This window comes from Chelonoidis abingdonii, chromosome 3, assembly GCF_003597395.2.
Source record: "Chelonoidis abingdonii isolate Lonesome George chromosome 3, CheloAbing_2.0, whole genome shotgun sequence".
Classification (NCBI taxonomy): Eukaryota; Metazoa; Chordata; order Testudines; family Testudinidae; genus Chelonoidis; species Chelonoidis abingdonii.
Genome location: NC_133771.1, coordinates 36,870,454 through 36,892,797, shown reverse-complemented (window position 1 = coordinate 36,892,797; position 22,344 = coordinate 36,870,454). Strand labels below are relative to the sequence as shown.

Below are 22,344 nucleotides of genomic sequence, written 5' to 3'. Positions count from 1 at the left end.
GCAGGCAAGCACAATTCCTGAAGCAGGCGTGATCTATGTTAGTGACCTCTGATGCGTGGCTTTCACTCTGGAATGACTCATGAAGTAATAGGGTCTAGTATCCTGCTCTGCATCTCCACAGAAAAAAGGGCTAGAGGGAAAATACTACCAAGATTTATGTTTGGCAAGTAAGGAGCCTATAATCAGCTCACGCAGGGAAGACAGTAATATGGAGCCTGTTGGCCACTCAATAAAAAGCCAAAAATTCTTTAATGTGCCAAAGACTAGTAAAAGTCATACTAATTATACCATTTACTGTGAGTTGTCAGCAGTATTTTTGCATGGAGAGCAGGGGCCTTCCCGTAGCTTTGACTACCTGAAGGTGGCATTGGTAGATGGTCAGGAGCCTGAAGATGTTAGTTGGAGCTGCTATCCTCTGGAGGCACAGGCAGCCTTAGAATTCTGAATGCAGCGCTCGAATAAGGAGCAGAGGTCTGTGGAGATTGCTGCTTTCAAGTATGTGAGACTCCATTTTGTTCTCAGCAATATTTCTTCTCTGTGCACTTCCCTTCCCTATGGTGGCTGTGGTTTGTGTTAGAGAACTCCAAGACTACACGTGGACCATAAACTTCATGTTGGCTTCCCTGCTTTACATAGAAGAGTTATTGGAAAACTTATCAATACTCATATTCCTGGGAGCACAGAGTATGATGGCGTCAGCTTTGCCTTTAGTTTCAAGATGTCAATTCATCTCATTGTAGTCGTTGGCATTGTTTTCTTTTATGTTTGTGGTTTTCTTCTTTTTCACAGAAGCTTTTGTTTTCTTAGCTGAGACTTTGTAATTGCTTATCGAGATTCTTATTTATTTAATTAGTACAGATATTTGAATTGTATTTTAAGTAATGAAATATAGTAGCAGGGGTACAGAGCAAACTACTCTACCACAAATACCCAGTTAATGAAAACAAGACAGCTTATATTTATGAAGGCTGCTATTTAAATATGAAGAGTCTATATTTTATGCCCTGAGCTACTTGAGCATGAATATAATACATAGGGGTTCAGAGTAAAGAAATTAAGAGATGCAGCAAATTACCAGGAATGAAGATGAAGGCATTTCCTCCTGTAGGTCCCAATCTATCATTACTCAGCAAAACACTTAAGCATGCTTAATGAGACTTAATATGTGCATCATGTTACATGGTTTGATGAAAAGGGATGGATTTAAGCATGTGCTTACGTGTTTTGCTGAGCTGGGATGTAATACAGTTATGCAGTCAAGATGATATAAGTTTGATGGTGCTGATGTACCACTGGATGTGTCTGCCGTGTCTGCTTGTGGGAATGATCATATTGGCTTCAGATGAATAAGGGCTGCAGAATCAGGCCTTTTGTTTAGGCTATATCTAACTGCAATTTACTTCAGTATAGTTTACCTTGCTTAAGCATGTGAATAATTCATGCCCCTGAGCGACGTAAGTTATACCGACCTAAGCCCTGGTGTAGACAATGCTATGTCAATGGAAGAGATTCTCCCACTGATATAGCTACTGCGTTTTGTGGAGGTAGGAGTTATTAAGCCAACAGGAGAGCTGTCTCCCATTGACTTAGTGTCTTCACCAGAGGTGCTAGAGCGGCGCAGATGCATCTAGCCTTAAGAGTCAGTTATGTATTCTCTGCCCTTACTGTAGGTATCCAGTGACTGGTTAATAGGCTGTGCCATGTTCTTCACGCAACACATGAAGGCTACCAAAGTCAAAATCCTCAGCTTTTTCCTTAATGTACATGTGGCTTTTTTCCAAAGGCAAAACAAAATTATTACTGATGGCAATTCATACTGAGATATCTATAGGAAGTGATGGATCAATATGTTTTATTCTTCTTTCCTTTTATATTAATAGGGGAGGCTGGAGAAAAAGGGGAGAAAGGTGCTCCAGGGCGGCCGGGGAGAGTTGGACCTCCAGGAGAAAAAGGTAACTTGGTTAAAGAAGATGGGTTAAGAAAGTTATTCTTGATCAAAAGTTTTCCTGGCGAATAAAGAGAATCCTTTCTGTCTTTGCTAAGACTAAGGCTTCCCTGGCCTTTTCCCTGTTCCCTACACACCCCATTTGGAGACTGTGGCTACCACTCTTCTGGTCAAAGAGACTAATTTTGGAACCCATGAATGCTGTTTCTTGATTTGCCAGAGGAATCCCTGTTGAGAAAGACATTACGTTATGTGGCCTCCATGTTATTCTTAGCTTTTGCTGCCTGGGCGATACTGCTGCATATCAGCATGAGACATTAGCACTAGATCACTAGAAAAACAAGTTCAAAATCTGATTATCAGACCTGTTCTCTACTTCTGTTTGCACATACGTGCATGCCCTTTTGGTACATTAATACCTGCAAATACAGGTGTTAGAAATTGCACAGGCAAAAAATGTTTTGACATTTGTTGTGTGTCCTTGGGTGAGTTGCACACTTCTTGTGTCACAGTGTAGCCCTCTATAAAATGAGTACACTAATACTTGTGGTGAACACATTTAATTAAAACTTACGAACGACTTTGTGATCTTCAGATGAATGGCATTTTATAAATACATAATTATCAGAGCTGAGTGAAATTCAAAATTTCCATTCTATGGGAAATTCTGACATTTCAACATTTGATTTTCCCCTGAAATGGCATTTTTGATTGAAATTAAACATTTTGACATTCCTGAAATAAAAATGTTATCATTTCAGTTTATTGAACTGACGTGAAATGCTTCTTTTTAAATAATATCAATATTAAGCTGCATTTCCATCTGGTGATGTATCATGGCAGTCACATGACTCATTATGGCTATTGTAGTCAGGGAGCCTGATGCACTCATTCTCTACTCTGGGCCAGGCTCCTGGACTGGACTACATCTCCCATAATGCACCATGAAGCTCAGCCTGCGTGAAATAAGCTCATTGCCTTATGGGAGGTATTGTTAAATCCTGCAAGACTGGAACCTGGAAGGTTCAGGGCTGCTGATGCCTCTGCATTGCCATGGGAGGCTTAGGCTAGGCTCCCATGGGAGGACCCTGTGAGACTGGGTTTGGCAGGAAGTACTGCCCAACAGGACTGGAATGGTGGCCCCTCACAATCCCCTGATTGGCTGATGCCAGTATATAAATCAGGAAGCCACGAAGGGGAAGTGTCTGAGCAACAACACAGACTGCCTTGCGCATTTCTGCTCCAAACCCTGATTATGATAGGCTCTAGACTCTGGATTCTGACCCTGGTTTGTTCTTGACTTTGTTATTCAATTGCTGTCTGTAACCTGGTGCCTGACCCCAATCTCCTGGTAATCTGACCCTGCCTACTACCTATTGCCTGAGCTCTCAGTTCACCCTCTGGCCTGTCTTGGATTCTGACCTCCCAGTACTTGATTCAGCCCGACTAATGACTCCTGGCTCCAAACACTCAGTCTGACTGCCTTCATCCTGGTTGTGACAGATATAATCCTTCAGGGAGCCTGGCCCGTAGGAGAGAATGAGGCCTGGAATTATAACTCCAGTAAGACAATTTGTCATGATGGGAATATGCAGTTAAATGTTGTGTTGAAGTGATATGAAATGAAAAATAGAAAGGCAGGACTGGGAGGGACATCCTGGGTCATTGAGTCCAGTCCCTTGCTGTCTAAGGCACCATGTTATATAATCGTGTTCATAAACTTATCAAGCTCCATCTTAAAACTAGTTAGGTTGTTTGCCTTCACCAACCCTACTGAAAGGCTGTTCCAGAACCTCACTCCTCTGATGGTTAGAAACCATCTCCTAATTTCCAGCCTCGATTTCTTCTTCTAATTTCCAGCGTCAACATTTTAGATCAGTTCCGAAATCAATGTATTCGGATTTGGGTTAAAATGAACTGAAATGAAATATTTCATTTAGATTTTCCTGACTGAAAATAATAATAAAAAAAACCTGTCAAAAATTTTTGGAGAAACTACATTTTCTGTTGGAAAAGTTGTTACAATAGAAAATTTCTGCCTCGCTCTAATAATTATAATGCTTTCTCCTTTCTGTGTGCCTCTACAATTCTGATTTCCTGCCAGGTCTGGAGGAGGAAGTGCTGAAATAAAAATACCTTGCAAGAAAAAACACCAAAACCAGCAAGAGACAAAGGAAAATAGGAGTTTCATGGCCTATGTATTGGTATTTTTCCAGATGATGCTTCCAGAATGACTGAATAGAGGCAAAATCTTTTACATCATTCAAAAAACTTAAAGACCAAGACATTTTTTTCAGTTGTCCTTTATCCAGCCAGGTTCAGCAGAGTAGATTGTATTTGACATATTCTCAGAACACCTGAAGATGCAACTATTTTGTTTTAGCAAAGTGTGAAGAGTTTATGAAACAAACTCCTGTGTGAAATGGACTCTAATTAGCTAGTCTTCTCATTAATATTTTATAGTTAAAAAAATTGTCTACATTAATTGCTCTCTGCAAATCTTTTTTTCACACGAATACAGCTTGTTATTTTAAAAATAATGTGGAATACATGACACTAAAATTATTCAAAGCGATTAAATACCCTTTATTTTTTGCGCCTTTCTTCCTCATTAGGGACACTCCCCCGCTCCAATACGGTACCTTCAGTTCACCAGGCTTTAAGAAGTGCCTCACTAGCAAGGAATCAATCCCGATTGCAGACAAGCACTCCTTTTGCATCTGCTGCCTTGGGGAAGGCCACATCCAGCCAAAGTGTGGTCTCTGCCAGCAAATCCAGCCACAATCTCATAGGGACAGAGACCTCTGACAGAACATTATCTTCATGGAGGTGGCTCTTAGGCCCTCACAGGATCCACACCATGAGTCACCAGGCAGACATCAGTCTTATCCACAGCCCTCTACAGCTAAAGGCTGTGGGTCAAGGAAACAGATTGCTGACCCCTCTCCCATGTCATCTAAGAAGAGAGTGGGAAGTCCACATAATGAACCCCGAGATAGCTGTAAGCGGTCCCCATCTCGCTCAGTATCTTTGGCACCATCAGTACTGAGACCATCTCAGTCCAGTACCCATAACTCATGGAAACCAACAGCAGCTGGTACTGCTGACATGCTCATGTAAGCACTCTGCTAAAAAGGAGCTCTCAGTATGTGAGTCTACATTGTTAACATCATCATTGCCTCATCCAAAGAGACCGATACAGACAAGATCCCCATCTCTCTCAGCACTGCCACCAACACCAGGATGGTCAGTGCTGGCAAACCAGAGGAGGTGGTGTCATAGTACTCCTTTCTGGCTCCATATGGTGCTCAATACCGTTAAGGCCAATGCCTGCAGATGGCCCCATCACCACCACCCTGGTATGGCCACCCAGGGGCACCACTACCGGGCTCTATGCCACCATCATTCCAGTGGTCTTATTGGGACCCAGAGGCAGCATATCACCAACATGCCTCTCAAGCTTTAAACCTTGCCCAAGAACCCTCAAGGCACACCACCTCGGCCGCAGCATCCAGTGCTTTGGAGCCTCCACAAAATATCATAGAGGAACAGGAAGGTGGGGCAAAGAAGCATTGACATTAAAGAGCATGTTCTCTTTCTCCCTGGATGAAGCTGTCATGCCTTCCCCACCATCTCTGCTGGACAACTTTTGTCTTTTCCAGGAGTTGGCAAAGAGAGTTGCAGACACTCTCCAATACTCCTGAAAGATATCAAGGATATTCATCATCGGCTCCTTGACATCCTCCATGTCTTCTCCTCATCAAAGATTGCCCTCCCTATTAATGAGGCCATCTTAGACCCAGAAAGAAACCCCAGCTTCAGTAGCACCAACTTCCAAGCGGTGTCCCCACCAATGAAACTAAATTTCTCTTCTCCCACCCACCACCCAGCTCCATTGTGGTGAACGCCATCAATTCCTGTGGCTGGCAACACCAGTCGAGGGCCACTCCCTAAGACAGAGACTGGAAGTGCCTAGACCTTTTTGGTAGGAAGGTGTACTTCTCAGCCATACTTCAAATCTATATCACCAATTACCAGGCCCTCACAGTGAAATATGATTATATAAACTATTCAAAACTGAATGACTTTTTTGAGCAGATACCGGAGTTACATTGTGATCAATTTAAGGCTGTTATCCAGGAGGGCCAGTTAGTGTCAAAAACATTGCTGCACTCTGCCCTTGATGTGGCTGACACAGCAGCTAGTGGTGATGCGTGGATGTCATGGCTCTATTTGTTGGCCTTCCTGAAGGAAGTACAGTCTCCTGTTGAGGACCTTTCTTCTGAGGGCACAAAGCTTTTTGCAGAGAAGACTGATGCTCCTTTCACACCCTGAAGGACTCTATGGCCACTGTCCAGTCACTGGGTATCTACACACCAGGACAAAAAAGACTATTTAGTCCCCAGTCCCGGCATAGACACACACACATCGCAATATTAACCTCAATGCCACCATGAGCCACAAAAGAAGAAAGGAAAATTTTCTAAGTGCAAACCAGCCTGACCACAGTCTTCTTCGTCCCAGCTCTCTGTGTCCAAATACCAGTTCTGACGGGTGCGTCGAGGCGCTGTTAGACCATTTCCCCCAATTGATACAGCCGATCAATGCTTTACACCCATTTGGCCACCAATAGGCAACATTCTGCAGTGCCTGGAAATTCATAACATCAGGTCAGTGGTTCCCAGAGATCATTCAGACTGGGTGCACCATCCATTTTACTTTGCTATCCCCTCCACAACACCACTATTTTTTTTCCTGTGGGTGCTTGAGCCCCTCAGCATCCATGGAGTCAGCACATATGCTCTTCAGGAGTCACCTACAGTGAAGCACCCATAGGGATACTACTTGAAGAAGTTGTTACTAACCTTGTGCAGTAATGATGGTTCTTCGAGATGTGTGTCCCTATGGGTGCTCCATAACTCACCCTCCTCCCCTCTACTTTGGAGTTCTTGTCTATGGCTCAGCGGTAGAGAGGGAACTGAGGGGGTTAGTCCACATGCCTTGACTAGCCTCGTGGCAGGGCATGTGTAGGTACAGTGCATGTGCAGGCCTAACGGACACCACTACTGAAGTTCTTCGATCAACAGCACAGGGACACAAACACACCTACAGTGGAACACCCACAGGGACACACATCTCGAAAACCATTGTTACTGCACAAGATGAGTAACTTCTTCATCTTCTGCCATCTGGAAAAGACTTGAGGTCATTGTGGACTTGATTCAGAAAAGTCCTTAAGCACATGCTTAACTTTAAGCATGTGAGTAGTCCCATTGGCTTCAATGCAACTACTGCATGTAAAGTTAAGCACATGCTTAAGTGCTTTTCCTGCCTCTCAGAGAGGAAGTGTGAATGGAACATCCGGACCAGCAACAGTAGGTGAGCTGCCTGTGGATTCTCTCCCGGTGAGAAACAGATGAGGTTTGTTTAATGAACTCTTGTGCCTGCTGTCATTTTTCCAGGGATTGTGTCTATTTATTATCTAGGAATAGGGACTTCAAGAAAAACACCAAATATTGCAAGACTTGTGGTAAAATCACGAGCGTTGGTAACACTTGAAATAAGCAACACATGGCCGTTTTTCCAGTATTCTTCCAGCTAACTTTTTATCTAGTGCTATGAGCTGGTTATCACCTGGAGAATATTTATTTATTTCATATTATAGATGTGCTAAAAGAGCGTGTCCATCCACATGCTCTGAGCTGTTAAGTGCTCCACTATCTGCAGAGATCAACCTGTTATTGGGGCAGTCAACTTTTTAGCTCAGTTTTTAACCTCTTTGTGGGCCTGATCTTGCACCATCAGGGACCATGGACGTATTAGATGACCATGTTCTTTAATTACTAAGTTATAGTATGATTTTTAAGCACATTTGTACTGAGGTTTATATTTAGTTATTCTTTTGTGACGAACAGACATTAAGTGTAAAAGAGGAGCTTTAAATTTTTGGGTCTCCCAATAGGGAAGACTGTCAGTCAAAATCTTTATAGTAGTTAACACTGTTAATGTTTATGATATTTTGGTTCTATTTGAGTAAATGGTGGCTGACTTGAGAGAGTGTGTGTAATTCCTTTGTAGTTTTTGCAGTATTTTCTATTTATGGTATCGCTTTGTGATCTCAACATTTCTGTAATTCCTTTTGTGCCCTTTATCTGTTTTATTTGTTGAGCAAGTTAATTCTAAGATACTGTGACTACTATCTTTGGTTTTATAAGTGTTCAAAAATCAATGAATAAATAAATGAAATATATAAGAAATGCAGTCCTCCTATTTCTAGCCTGATCAGAAGGAGGAAATACTGGGAACCTTGTGAGAAAAATCTCTGCTCTAGTGATATTTGCAGCCCAATTTTTCAGAAGCAAAAGATTTGGATAATTCAAACAAACAATCAGATGTTTGGATACATATCTAAAATAGACCCAAATACTAAGCTGTTTGATGTTTCTGTGTCACTAGACATTGGTTAAGAATAAATTCATGTTATTTTCCTCATTGCTTTTGATTATTCTGCAAGTAGATTACCACCTGTATAATATCAGCATTTTATAAAGCATTAGATAAGATTTAGATTAAACACAGGTCACTAGAACAATTATAATCAGTCATCCAAAGTACACCTCTACCCTGTTATAATGCCACCTGATATAACATGAATTCGGATATAATGCAGTAAAGAGGCGCTTGGGGTGGGGGTAGGGGGTTGCATGCTCCAGCAGATCAAATCAAGTTCGATATAATGCGGTTTCACCTATAATATGGTAAGATTTTTTGGCTCCTGAGGACAGTGTTATATCAAGGTAGAGGTATAATTTAGACCACTGTATTACACTATATGGCAGAAGCAAGAGGAAAATATTCTATATAAGAAATTCTATGACTGATGATGAAATGTTATGAGCCAACTTCTGTCTTTGAATGAATATTGACCTCTGCTGAAGTTATGAAAACATTGCATGCATATCTGAGGGAGAATTTAGCCTTAAATTATGGTCCAAGAGTGAATAATGTAGTACAAAGGATTAGCCTTCCACTGGAGTTTAAATTGTGATGACGGTTACAAATGGAAATGAGTTAGGTGACCTCATCCAAGTCTCCATTTGTGCCCATTATGAAATGACTGTCCACCTCAACACAACTGACATTCTCTTCTCAGAAGATGGATTACTGGTCAGGAGTGATCTGAATGATTTCACAGAGCCATGAGCCTCTGTGTTAGGTCCAAACTTCCAGGAGCACAAACTCCTCAAAACAATTTAAATAAAAAAATATAGCAAAGCAAACATCCCCAGATCAATCGAAATGCCCTCTCAATACAACCCAAAGTAGACATTCTAAAGCATTTAAAAATAAGAAAACGGGGAGGGGGGAAGGTGGGTAGGAGATAGGGGAGTAATGTTGGAAAGCACTGTCAAGCTAACTGGACTCTTAAAAATAAAAGTGGCCCTACTAGGTATTTTAATTTACCTACAGTCTTAAATAAACACCTGAAAACATACAGAATGTATTTGAACTTTTTGTTATTACATGCATAGATCTATAAATTAGGTTTCCTCAAAATGTTGTGGAATAACTTGAACCTATGAGCTGCTGAGCATTCTGGCCCTGATCTGGTGAAGCATGTTACCACATGCTAATTATTAAGTATGCAAATAATCTCATTAACTTCACTGGATTGGGATCCAAGCAGTTTGCAGGATCGAGGTCTAAGAGAGGGGTAATAATATCTCAAGAGATATTTTAATATTACCTAGTGCTCATTAATATGCAATCTTTTTCATGTCTGATTCAATACTCACATGACTTTACTGCTCCTTTAGGGATGTTGCTGACAGAATTCTGTAGAAAAGCCCTGGTGAAAGATGTCTTGTGTAGACAATTATATAGACACAAAGTTGCCATCTGATTCAAAAATATCTTCCAGTTCTACTTTAAAATGCATATACAGTGTATTTTGACAAAAGTGAGGTTGATGAATGTCTTCAATTTCCCATCATGTTAGATAAAAGTTTATTTAATAGCTTCATTGGTACATTAGCACAGTAATTCAGTCTAAATTGTAAACCCCATTGAAAAGCTGCTTTGCTTTCATTATTGTGTTGGTAGTTTAAAGTGCAAAAATGATCACTATGAGCCACATTTTTAAACACGTGTGCATAAGTTGTGCTCACAAAAGGTACATGTGTGTATGGCACAGACAGATAATTGATCATGCAGTTTTATGAGTTTTGCATGTGCAGCTACGTATTTGACATGCCTTTGCACCTCACAGACATATCTTGCTGGCACAATTCAAGCATGTCATATATATTTGCCCCAAAGGCTGTAGCGTAGAATTGTTGCTTTTTAGAGACCATGATCAGTTTTAAGAGCTGCTTTTTGACTTCCTACTATATCTCGCCATTTGCCACTTGCATGATTTATTATTATTATTTATTTATTTGTATTGCTATACAGTAATAATGGGTGATTTCAACTATCCTCATATTGACTGGGTAAATGTCACCTCAAGGCGTGATGCAGAGATAAAATTTCTAGACACCATAAATGACTGCTTCTTAGAATAGCTAGTTCTGGAACCCACAGGAGGAGAAGCAATTCCTGATTTAGTTGTAAGTGGAGCACAGGGTCTGGTCCAAGAGGTAGCTATAGCTGAACTGCTCGATAATAGTGACCATAATCTAATTGCATTTAACATCCTTATGGAGGGAATAGTACCCAAAAAACCCACCACGGTAATATTGAACTTTAAACAGGGGAATTACATAAAAATGAGGATGCTTGTTAGATGGAAATTAAAAGGAGCTGTCAAAAGGGTTAATTGCCTGCAAGCAGCGAGGGGACTATTTAAAAACATGTTGATAGAGGCTCAGACTAAATGTATACCCCAAACCAGAAGAGACAATAAGAGGACTAAAAGAATAACATCATGGCTAAACAGCAGTATAATGGAGACCATTAGAGGCAAAAAGGCATCTTTTAACATTTGGAAGTCAAATCCTAGTGAGGATAATAATAAGGTGCACAAAGTCTAGCAGGTTAAGTGTAAAGGCATAACAAGGCAGGCCAAGAAAGAATTGAGACACAACTTGCTAAAGACTAAAGGTAGTAAGATTTTTTTAAAGTACATCAGAATCAGGAAGCCTGCCAAACAGGGAGTAAAGGTCACTATGTGACCAAGGTGTTAAAAGACCACGCAAGGAATACAAGGTTACAGGGGTGCTGGAACAATTTGTAAAGTGGGGGTGCTGAGAGCCATTGAACCAAACTGTAAATCCTGTATATGATGGAAACCCCTTCAAGCCAGGGGTGCAGCAGCATCCCTAGGTCCAGCACCTATGCAAGGTCATTGCAAAGAAGATGAATTCTCTTCGTCAGTCTTCACTGCACAGGGTGTTGGGGAGATACCCACATCAGAGCTAGTCTTTTTGGGCAACATATCTGAAGTAGTGTCCCACACTGATGTGTCAGTGGAAGAAGTTTCAGAACAAACTGATAAATTAAACAGTAATATGTCACTAGGACCAGATATTCACCCAAGAGTACTGAAGGAATTCAAATATGAAATTTCAGAACTTCTAACTGTAGCGTGTAACCCATTGCTGAAACAAATCTCCATACCAGATGGCTGGAAGGTAGCTAATGTAATGCCAATTTTTAGAGTACCTGGCAAATTGGTAGAAGCTGTAGCAAAGAACAGAATTATCAGGCAGATAGATAAACCTGTTTGTTGGGAAAGAGTCAGCATGGCTTTTGTAAAGGGAAATCATGCCTCACAAACCTATTGGAATTCTCTGAAGGAGTCAACAAGCTTGTGGATAAGCATGAGTCAGTTGATATAGTTGCTTGAACTTTCAGAAAGTCATGGACTTAATAATTCTTTTTGAACTCAGTTATACTTTTGGCCATTATGACATCCCCTGGCAACAAGTGCCACAGGTTTATTGTGCGTTATGTGAAAAAGTACTTTCTCTTGTTTGTATTAAACCCGCAGCCTATTCATTTCATTGGGTGACCCCTGGTTTTTGTATTGTGGGAACACATCTATTATAAGACAAGAGCCAATGGATGGAGACAGACAGACAGACAGGAGTACAAGGAAATTAGACAATATAGGTCAGCATGAGAGACATGGTCTCAGCACATCAGCAGCGTAACTTTTGTCAAACTTTTTATGTAAGCATTTCAGCAAAGGAGAGTCGTAAAGAGAGATTTGTAGCTTTGCAGATTTTATGGGGAGTTCTTCCCAAGCATAAGGGGCAGCGTGGGACAAAGCATGAAGGTGCTTGTTTGCAAATTTAACAAGTGGGTGATGGAGGCTGGCATCATAGGCCACTCAGAGGTGGGAATTGACCTTTTGATAGAGAGAGATGATGAATGGGGTGGGGATAGGCTGCAAAAGGCCTTTAAAATACATACAAGTAGCTTATGTTTGATGTGACAGAGAAGGAGCCAATGGTGAGATACAAAGAGACAGGCTAGGAAAATGATCTTTGCAGCAGGATTCTGAATGGAAATGAGCTGAGTAAGACTGCATTTGTCATGGCCAGAAAGAAGGATGTTGCAGTAATCAAGATATGAGTTGATGAGAGTTTTAGTTGCGCAGATGGATAGGAAAGGTTGTCTCTTAAAGATATTATACCAAATGAATCCGCAAGATTTAGACATAGCCTTGATATGAGAACTTAGACAGAAGTCTGAGCTGAAGATAACATCCAGGTTATGGGCCAGAATGACAGGCAGGATGGTTTACATAACTATCAGCCAGGGGCATCCCATAAAAGATGGATCCTGTTTTTTAATTTAATATATTTGTAGAGTTTAAGGCCAGGAGGGACCATTGGATCATCCAGTCTGGTGCAGGGCATTACATCTCATCCAGTTACCCTGCACTGATCTCAATAACTTGTATTTGGCTAAAGCATTTTTTCTAGGAACACATCCAGTCTTGATATGAAAAGATCAGAGATGGAGAATCCACCACTTCCCTGGTAGTTTGTTGCAATGGTTAACTGATCTCACTTAAAAAAAAATTGTTGTAATTTCTAATTTGAATTTATTTGGCTTCAGCTTCCAGTCATTGGTTCTTGTTATGCTTTGTTCACTAGAACAGTACCCAGTATTTTCTTCCCTTGAAGGTACTTGTAAATTGTGATCAAGTCACCTCTCAGTCTTCTTTTTAATAAGCTAAACAAATTGTGCTCTTTATGTCTCTTGCTATAAGGCATTTTCTCCACCCCTAAGATCATTTTTGTGGCTTTTGTCTGCACCATCTCCAGTTTTCCAATGTCCTTATTAAAATGTGGATAACAAAATTGGACACAGTATTCCAATACTGGTCTCACCAATGCCATACACAGAGGTAAAAATCACCTTCCTGCTCCTGCTTCACTACTCCTGCATTTATACATCCAAGGATGAGATTAGCCCTTTTTGCCACAGTGTCACATTTAGAGTTCATGCTGGGTTGCTTGTCCACTGTGACCCCTAAATCCCTGTCAGTCACTGCTTTCCAGGATACGGTATGGCTTGCATTCCTTGTTCCTTTGCATTTGGCTGTATTAAAATGTGTTTTGTTTGAAGTGGCTCAATAGTTCACCTTTAGTATATTCTGCCTTCTCTTGCTCATGGAAAGGATCTCCAAGAAGATCAATTGGACTTTCCTCTTTTTAGCTCCCTTCCAAGATCCTGAAGTCTTCTCTCATCTGTGGAGTTCCATATGATGCTGAGACATTGGTTTCAAAGTGTATCATCACCAGTAGAGACTTGCAGATGACTGTACTGTTTGTCCAAATTTGTAGTTACATCTCTTTTGGTCACTCCAGGGAGACAGCATGCGGACTGCATTCCCTCCGAGCTTCCATCTTCCCCAGCTTCCTCATGCCGCTTTTGGACTGCTCTTTTGGCAGTTCTGTGGTCTGCTAGAATGGACTCCACAGGTGGTCCCCAAATCATAGCTTGACAACCAGTGATGTAGAAAAATCTCTCTTTTAATTGGTTACTCCATAGGAAGAAATAATTACAGGGAGAGAGGCTTTCCCATGGGTAAATTAAATGGTTATCCCACGGGGAGGTTAAATCACAGGGAAAAAGGGATGTAAAGCAAGTTCGATGAAGCCCTTGGATGACACTACAGTTTGCTACCAGCCAGTGAGTGTATCTGTGAGATTGGAACAAGCAAACTCCTGTAGGGGGAGAGAGACTATAGAAAAAAATCAAATCCAAACAGTTCTTTTAATGAGCACAGGATAATTAATATATGTTTTTCCTGGGTTTGAGATAAACAAACTCTTATTTCTGAGTAGAACACATAAGTTTCATTTTACTGGTTATTATTGATAAGTAGTCTGTTCTGTTTACATAAAAGGATGTGAAGTCACAAGAAGTAAATTAGTTGTGTTTATATATCATGTTATATTTATGGGCTGAATACGTCTGTTTCATTTCAGATACAGCTGTTTGAAGTGAATTATTAAGGACCCCTAGGACTGGGTGTTCAAACCTCTGATATAATCCTTTTATTGTAAACCCAGTCTTCCTATAACCGATTCATATTAGAGTGAGCAAGGCCATTTTTTGATAAGCTCAATAAGGTCAGAACAGGCTAACATTTTTTAACACATTTGGAGTTCCTGGGAAATACATCCCCAACATTCATCACATTCCAGCAAAAATATCTCTCTGTAGTTAATACAGTACCACAGACTGAATCCTTAAAGTGTTCAAGGAATCTTGAATCCACCATGTGAGCTGAGGCTATCTCCCAAATAATACTTTTTCAACTGATTGTACAGATTGCTTCTGTTTTTCTACTGGGATCACATGCATTAGGAGGAAAATACCTGTGGTTTCATGTACAGTTTCCTAACTCATTATCTCCAGACTGATTCTTGTCTGCATATTTATACCTGCCTCTGGAATTTTCCATTACATGCGTCTGACGAAGTGGGTATTCACCCACGAAAGCTTATGCTCCAATACATCTGTTAGTCTTAAAGATGCCACTCTCTGTTGCTTTTCATAGATAGTACAAGACAGTTAGCCAGTCGCCCATCAATTCAGATGTCCTTTCTGACAGCAACCGACAGCAGATGCATCCGAGGAAGGTGGAATCTGAGCTTCTTACTCTAGGATAATGCATCTACTGGTAGCTAGTTGTGTGACACTTCCACTCAGGGTAATAAGGAGATTTCTTCCTGACCCTATGGAGACTAGGTTTTGCCTAGGCGCATGATATTTGATTGTCCTTATCATAAAATTATATTTTTAGTTATAAAATTATCTAGGCTTTAAAAAAAACCCAGCCTAAGTATGTGATTGTGATCTGCAGCAAAGAATTCCAGAGGTTGACAATACATTGGGCCAGATCCTCAGCTGGCATAAATTGTGATTGCTCTAGTGACTTCAACTAAACTATGACAATTTATAAGCTGAAGATCTGGCCTATTGTGTATAGTAATTTTTCCTTGAATTCATCTCATTGAATGAATGGTTCTTTCATTGTGGGAAAATGCATAAAATATGCTGCACAGTTTAAAATAAGACTGGATTTCCTTTGAGAAGAAGACCACACAGAATTTTTAGCGGAAACAGTTGTAGACTAAGCTGCTTCAGGAAATGCTGGGCCAGATTGTCTCTCCTGTTCTAGTCCACTTATGCAGACTCATTGGGCAAATGGGACTGAAAGCTCGTGGAGCTGCTTAACTGGTGTATAGCTGGCATAGCCAGTTGCTACGCCATTCCCTGTGCAGTCCCTAGTATAGAGGGCTTACTTGTACGAGGAGGGTATATGGCCAGAATGTGTTGTGGTCTGGCTGGGATGCGCATGGGGGCATACTCTTTTGAGCACCCCCCCACCCCATGCCTTGTGATGGGATATGCAGCAAAAAATCAAGGCTACTCCTTTTTATTGCTGTTTACAAGTCAGGACAGGGACATTTCTTGGAAAGCCTACTTGAAACAAGTCAGCTGACATAGCAGGTATTCACCAGGTCCAGATTATCCTCCCCTCCCCGAGGATTAATGATCTTGCTGGCTTCAGAGTTACTATACTACAGGGAAAGAGCAACTTCCAGCTCAGACAAACTAAGGCCAGGTCTACACTGCGACTTTAAATCGGTTTAATGGCCGATATACCGATTTAACGCTGTGTCCGTTCACACGATGTCGTCATTAATATCGACTTTAACGGCTCCTTAAATCGATTTCGGAACTCCTCCCAAACGAGAGGAGTAGCGCTAAATTCGATAGTGATAACTCGGATTAGGGTTCGTGTGGACGGAAATCGACGTTATTGGCCTCCGGGCGGCATCCCAGAGTGCAGCACTGACCGCTCTGGACAGCAATCTGAACTCGGATGCAGCGGGCAGGTAAACAGGAAAAGCCCCGCGAACTTTTGAATTACATTTCCTGCTTGCCCAGCGTGGAGCTCTGATCAGCACGGCTGGCAATGCAGTTTGAAATCGAAAAAGAGCTCCAGCATAGACCGTACGGGAGATACTAGGTCTGATCGCTGTATGGGGAGACAAATCTGTTGTATCCAGCTCCGTTACAGAACACGAAATGCCAAAGCGTTTGAATAAAAAACTCCAGGATACACAGCGCTGTGTGACAAGCGTAACGGGAAGCCAGAGACTCAAATGGACGCTCATGAAGGGAGGGAGGGGGTACTGAGGACTCCAGCTATCCCACAGTCCACAGCAGTCTCTGAAAATTATTTGCATTCTTGGCTGAGCTCCCAATGTCTGTAGGTTCAAACACAGTGTCTGGCGTGGTTCAGGGAACAGCTCCTCAGTTTATTTCCCCCCACCACCACGTGAAAAAAAAAAGGGAAAGATTGCTGTGCTATGGCGTTTGCTCAATGCACTCCGCGAAAAAGGCGCCAAAGGGTTGTCTGCTGCCTTCACAAAGGGAGGGGTGAGGCTGTACCCAGCACCACCCGGGGCAGTGTTTTCTGCCCCATCAGGCACTGTGCTCTCAACACGGAAGTGGGAACTATGGGATAGCTGAGGAACAGCTACCCACAGTGCACCGCTCCTGAAATCGATGGTAGCTTTGGACCATGGACGCAAACAATCGATTTCGGGATCCCACTGTGGACGCGCTAAACCGATTTTATTAGATCTGTTTTGTAATATCGGTTTAAGCTAATTCGAAATAATCGTGCAGTGTAGACGTACCCTAAGTATATATAGCACCTGTATATCTACTTGGATTTGCTTAGAAGAGTTGTGGCCTACTAACCATAGGTGGCCTGGTTTAAGCCAAATCTCAGTAATGTGCAGGAGTGCTCTGCCTTTGCTATTAAAACAACCAGTGTTCAGCAACGGTTGTCAGAGACTGGTCCCCCTAGTGTTGAAAATGTTTTGGCTGCTAGTGTAGACAGGGCCAAACCATTTTCAGTATTCATTACAGAAAGCATTCTAGACACTGGGTAGCAGGAGATATCTCCCATGCTTTCAGATAGTGGGTTTTGAAGTCTGTTGACACTATCTTTACCAACAGGATAATGATTTCCCATATTGGTTGAAGGATGTGACGGGGAAGACCCATACGTGTGACTTCTTGGCTCACTTTCCTAGCTTAGACACATATGGTGGACCAAATTCCACTTTTGACTAGTGATGGTAGAATGTGGCCATTGATTCCAGCCAGTGGATCAGAACATCACTAATTGATTAAAACGACTTTAGTGATAAATGACATGACAGATACCTTCTAGGGAAGAGTTCAGATAAGTGATACGAAGACTCACTCTACAGTGATTCATTGGCCAGATAACAGTGGTTTCTCTTCTTCAGCTTACTTTGTGTGATATATGATGATAAAGCACAGCGCATACCTCCTACAATGCACTTGTTTTCCATGAGCTATCCGAATATTCTGTTATACGGTACAGCCAAGAAAAAAGAGGTCAAAGTCAGATGAAGAAAGTGAATCAAACCTTTTTCTATTAGATTTCTATGTATACATAATGGAAAGCCAGGACGAGCACTGAAAGGAGAAGAGGGTAAATCAGGGGTTGGCAACTTTCAGAAGTGGTGTGCCAAGGCTTCATTTATTCATGCTAATTTAAGGTTTCATGTGCCACTAATACATTTTAACATTTTTAGAAGGTCTCTTTCTATAAGTTTATAATACATAACTAACCTATTGTTGTATGTAAAGTAAATAAGGATTTTAAAATGTTTAAAAAGCTTCATTTAAAATTAAATTAAAATGCGGAGCCCCCCCGGACCAGTGGCCAGGACGTGGGCAGTGTGAGTGCCACTGAAAATCAGCTTATGTGCCACCTTCAGCACGTGTGCCATAGGTTGCCTACCCCTCCAGTAAATTATGGCAACTCTGTTGACAATTTGTCAGCTTTTGTAATGTGCATATTTATCCTTTATTCATTAAAAATGGCTGATTTTCAAGTGGCTCATTTACCACAACTCCACTTTAAGTACTGCATGGTGTCTTCATTAAAATTAATAACACTTTACATTCCTGCTGTGAATTACTTAGACTGTATATGTGTGTGTGTGTATCTAGAGGGCAAACATAAGGCTTTCACTACTTCTCGTTATGATACTATTGAGATGTTTAGAGTGTAGAGAAAAGAATAAGTATGGAACTGTCTTCCACTGAATTTACAGAACACAAAGACTAAATTTTGCTCTCAGTTATTTAGTTGCTACTTCATTAGACCAGGTATTCTCAACCTTTCCAGACACTGTACCCCTTTCAGGAGTCTGATTTGTCTTGCAAAGCCCAAGTTTCACCTCACTTAAAAACTTGCTTACAAAATTAGACATAAAAATACAAAACTGTCATAGCCCACTATTACTGAAAAATTGTGTACATTCTCATTTTTGCCATATAATTATAAAATAAATCAATTGGAATATAAATATTGTACTTACATTTCAGTGTACAGTATATAGAGCAGTATAAACAGATCATTGTATGAAATTTTAGTTTGTACTGACTTTGCTAGTGCTTTTTATGTAGCCTGTTGTAAAACTAGGCAAATATCTAGTTGAGTTGCTGTAGATCCTGGAAGAGCTCTGCATACCTCCAGAGGTACGTGTACCCATGGTTGAGAACCACAGCACTAGATGAATTGACTCATTATGCGTAAAGACTTTTATATCTCTTAAATTCCATAATAGATTCTGTCTTTTGATCCACAAGTTTTTCTGGAATCTCCTCTTATTTTCAACAATACATTGGCCTGACAAACTATCTGAGTGGAGTCATACAAAACCCTTTTTTTATGGCTTTCAGTCAAATTTTATTTTCATTTATACCTGTGCCGTCCCAGTGAAGTCAACTGCAGTGAGAAGATTAAATAAGCTTCTGTATTATTTATGTAGCAGGCAATGGATGAGGAAAGAGCTGGACTCCTGGAATTTGACAGACCTTGGTGATCATTCATTGTAATTGCTAAGAAAATTTGCAACACCATTTTCTGTTGCCTGCCATAGAAAATGATACTGAAGTGCTGCTGGACATCTGAATAAAGCAGACAATATTTTTAACTTGTATCTTTGATCTTTTTGTTATGTTTAGGAGAAATGGGAGACAAAGGACAGAAGGGCAGTGTGGGTCGACATGGAAAAATTGGTCCCATCGGTTCAAAAGGTATATTTGATTCAATCTTTTTTTCTCCGGTGGTGTCTGAACTGAATAATCTGTGGTCATTTGTCTTTGAGATGAATCCCGTTCTTAATTGAAATTACTCAGATTGTCTCCGAACTTACCAAAATAGATAATTAAATCACATTCTAGTCAATCAAATGATGGAGATCTCTGGACTAGTTGTCTTATACCCTGACACATAGCAGGATCAAGAGGTTTCAGAAACCTGACTTGTGGGTAGATGAAAGACTTTTTTTTTAATTTACATCAACCTCCGAGTATCGGTATTTAAAGGAGAGTGGTTGGGAAGTAGGATTGTACTTTGGTAGAGGCACAGATTCAGGAGCCACGAGGTCTGAATTTCTTGGCCTTCCCACTTTTTATGTGACGTTGATCAAATCATTTTGAACATCATTTTCAATGGAACTGTCTAATTTTAGGCTTCTAAATCAAAATTTAGACACCTAAATAAAAATGGCCTGATTTTCAGAAGTGCTACTTCCTTACAGGTTCCACGGAAGTCATTGCTTTTTAAAGTGCCTAAGCAAGTACTGGCACAAATAACAAGAGATGGAACAGAATGAAACTAGTCATAATGTTTGTCCCTGAATCCAAACTACACAGTTTGGGCCTGTCTTGATGATGAACTGACTGGGACAACAAATCCAAATTCTCCATCATTTGGGGGCCATCTCTACATTATGCATTTTTTGTTTTTTTGCTGTAAATCTTAGTCATTAACAAAAAAAAAACTGTTTAGAAACTTTCTGTTAATGAAACTGGTGACCCAATCCATTTTCTGAGCAGCAAAATTGATGATATTTTTCATTTTTTAGGTGAAAAGGGAGATAATGGGGATATAGGGCCACCTGGTCCTAATGGAGACCCAGGTAAACCATGATAGATCTTCAAAGTGTATAGTTTTTTTTTTAAATGTATAAATCATGTGTAATACACAGTCCTTTTAAAAATGCTGAAGAATGGTGTTGGAACTTAAATTTTGTTTTACGCATTGTAATTTGGATTATAGTGCACATCTACAGGGTACTTTTACAAAACGTTTGTTGAAGATGCAATGACTGCTCGGAGTTGTACTGTAATTCCCTCTAGGGGCGGACAACTGCTTGAAAGAATGCTTAATAGCTCCCCACTAACTCAACATGGATTTAGTTATTCCAGAAAGCTAATGGGAGCAGGAATGCAACTTGTTCCCAATCATTCCCATTGTGCAAAAAGACATCTCTGGACATCCTATTTAGGTTTTCATTCTGCACTGAGAACCCTGTGGACCCTGGGACCCCTGCACCTTCATTGACTTCAGTGGGACAGCTGATGGGCACAAAGCTGTGCTGTGCATGCGGTTCTCAGGGAAGGAACAGAGCCCAAGGAGGGATTTAGGGACTTCATGCCAGTGTCTACAAGGCCAACAGAATTTGTAGAATTTATTGGCAGAGTAAGAGGGCATATTTTCATCTGGAGCAGAAGTTCTCAAACTGTGGGCTCAGGTGCTCTGGGGGGGTGGGGAGGGGAGATGGTGTGCAGAATATGTTCCGGGGGGGGGCATGAAAAGCTTTTTGGGGAAAAGAACTTACTGCACACATTTTACTCCCAGCAATGGATAAATAACTAAGCTGATTCCTCCAGACATATCAGGTCCTCAGATGGCGCTGGGCATTTTCATGGATTTCTGCTAAGCTTGCATAGCATTATACAAAGTCATTTTCCTCTGTATGTTAATGCATTCTTTGCTACGACATGGGATATGCATTTAATTGTAAGCATCAGCTACAATGCAGTTTTTCTTTTTCTCTTATTACAATGGATCATTGGCTTTGTTTGAATCAATACCTTATAATATAGTATATGGAGATATACCTATCTCACAGAACTGGAAAGGAGCCTGAAAGGTCATGGAGTCCACCCCACTGCCTTCACTAGCAGGACCAAATATTGATTTTGCTCCAAATCCCTAAATGGCCCCCTTAAGGATTGAACTCACAAGCCTGGGTTTAGCAGGCCCATGCTCAAACCACTGAGATACCCCTCTTGCCTTACTGTTTTTATTATTTAGTGAGTTGCATGTTGACTTTTTTTATGGCTATATGTATTTGCGTGTTGGGGGGAGGGGGCTGTAAACTACTACAAACACAAAGAAGGAGGCACAATCAAATACGTTTGAGAACCACTGATCTACACAACTGACCTTATTTTGGTTTTCAAGAATACTGTGATTTTTGCCAGTTATGCTGGTGGAGAGAAGCTGTTTTGCAAAGCCTGTGTACACATCATTTGAGACTCTGAAAAACAATTGGATGATCAACGGAAACACAGTATCTTGTTAGGAGTATGAAAAGCTTAGGGCCGGTCTACATGTAAACCATTGCAGTGGCGCATCTGTACCAGTGCAGCGGTGTCAGTGAAGATGCGGCTATATTGATGGGAGAGCTTCTTCTATCGGCACAGCTAATCCACTTCCATGAGAGGCAATAGCTATGTTGACGGGAGAAGCCCTCCTCTTGACATAGTGCTGTCTATGCAGGGGGGCTAGGTCGGTATAACTACATTGCTCAGGGGTGTGACATAGTTATACCAATGTACGTTTGTAGTGTAGACCTGACGTTAGACTCAGATGATGGAAAACAATAGACTATCGGTGCTTTTAGGACAAAAATGCAGCCCCTCCCCTGCATTCTAGTATCTTTAATAGATTTTATCTTAGATAATAGAAATGTAAAAATGGAAATGTTGTTTGCATTAATTATGTGTTGTTAGCAACCACT

At 40.9% G+C, this 22,344-nt stretch overlaps 1 protein-coding gene across 2 annotated transcripts in view; it reads left to right on the top strand.

Annotated features, from left to right (window-relative positions):
* Positions 1-22,344, top strand: part of COLEC11 (collectin subfamily member 11) — a 45,230-nt gene that overhangs the window by 17,804 nt on the left and 5,082 nt on the right. For both annotated transcript variants that reach the window (XM_032791072.2, XM_032791071.2), the window contains exons 3-5: positions 1,881-1,952; positions 19,496-19,567; positions 20,401-20,454. In XM_032791072.2, coding sequence (XP_032646963.1) covers positions 1,881-1,952; positions 19,496-19,567; positions 20,401-20,454 — 198 coding nt within the window. The remainder of the gene's footprint in view (positions 1-1,880; positions 1,953-19,495; positions 19,568-20,400; positions 20,455-22,344) is intronic.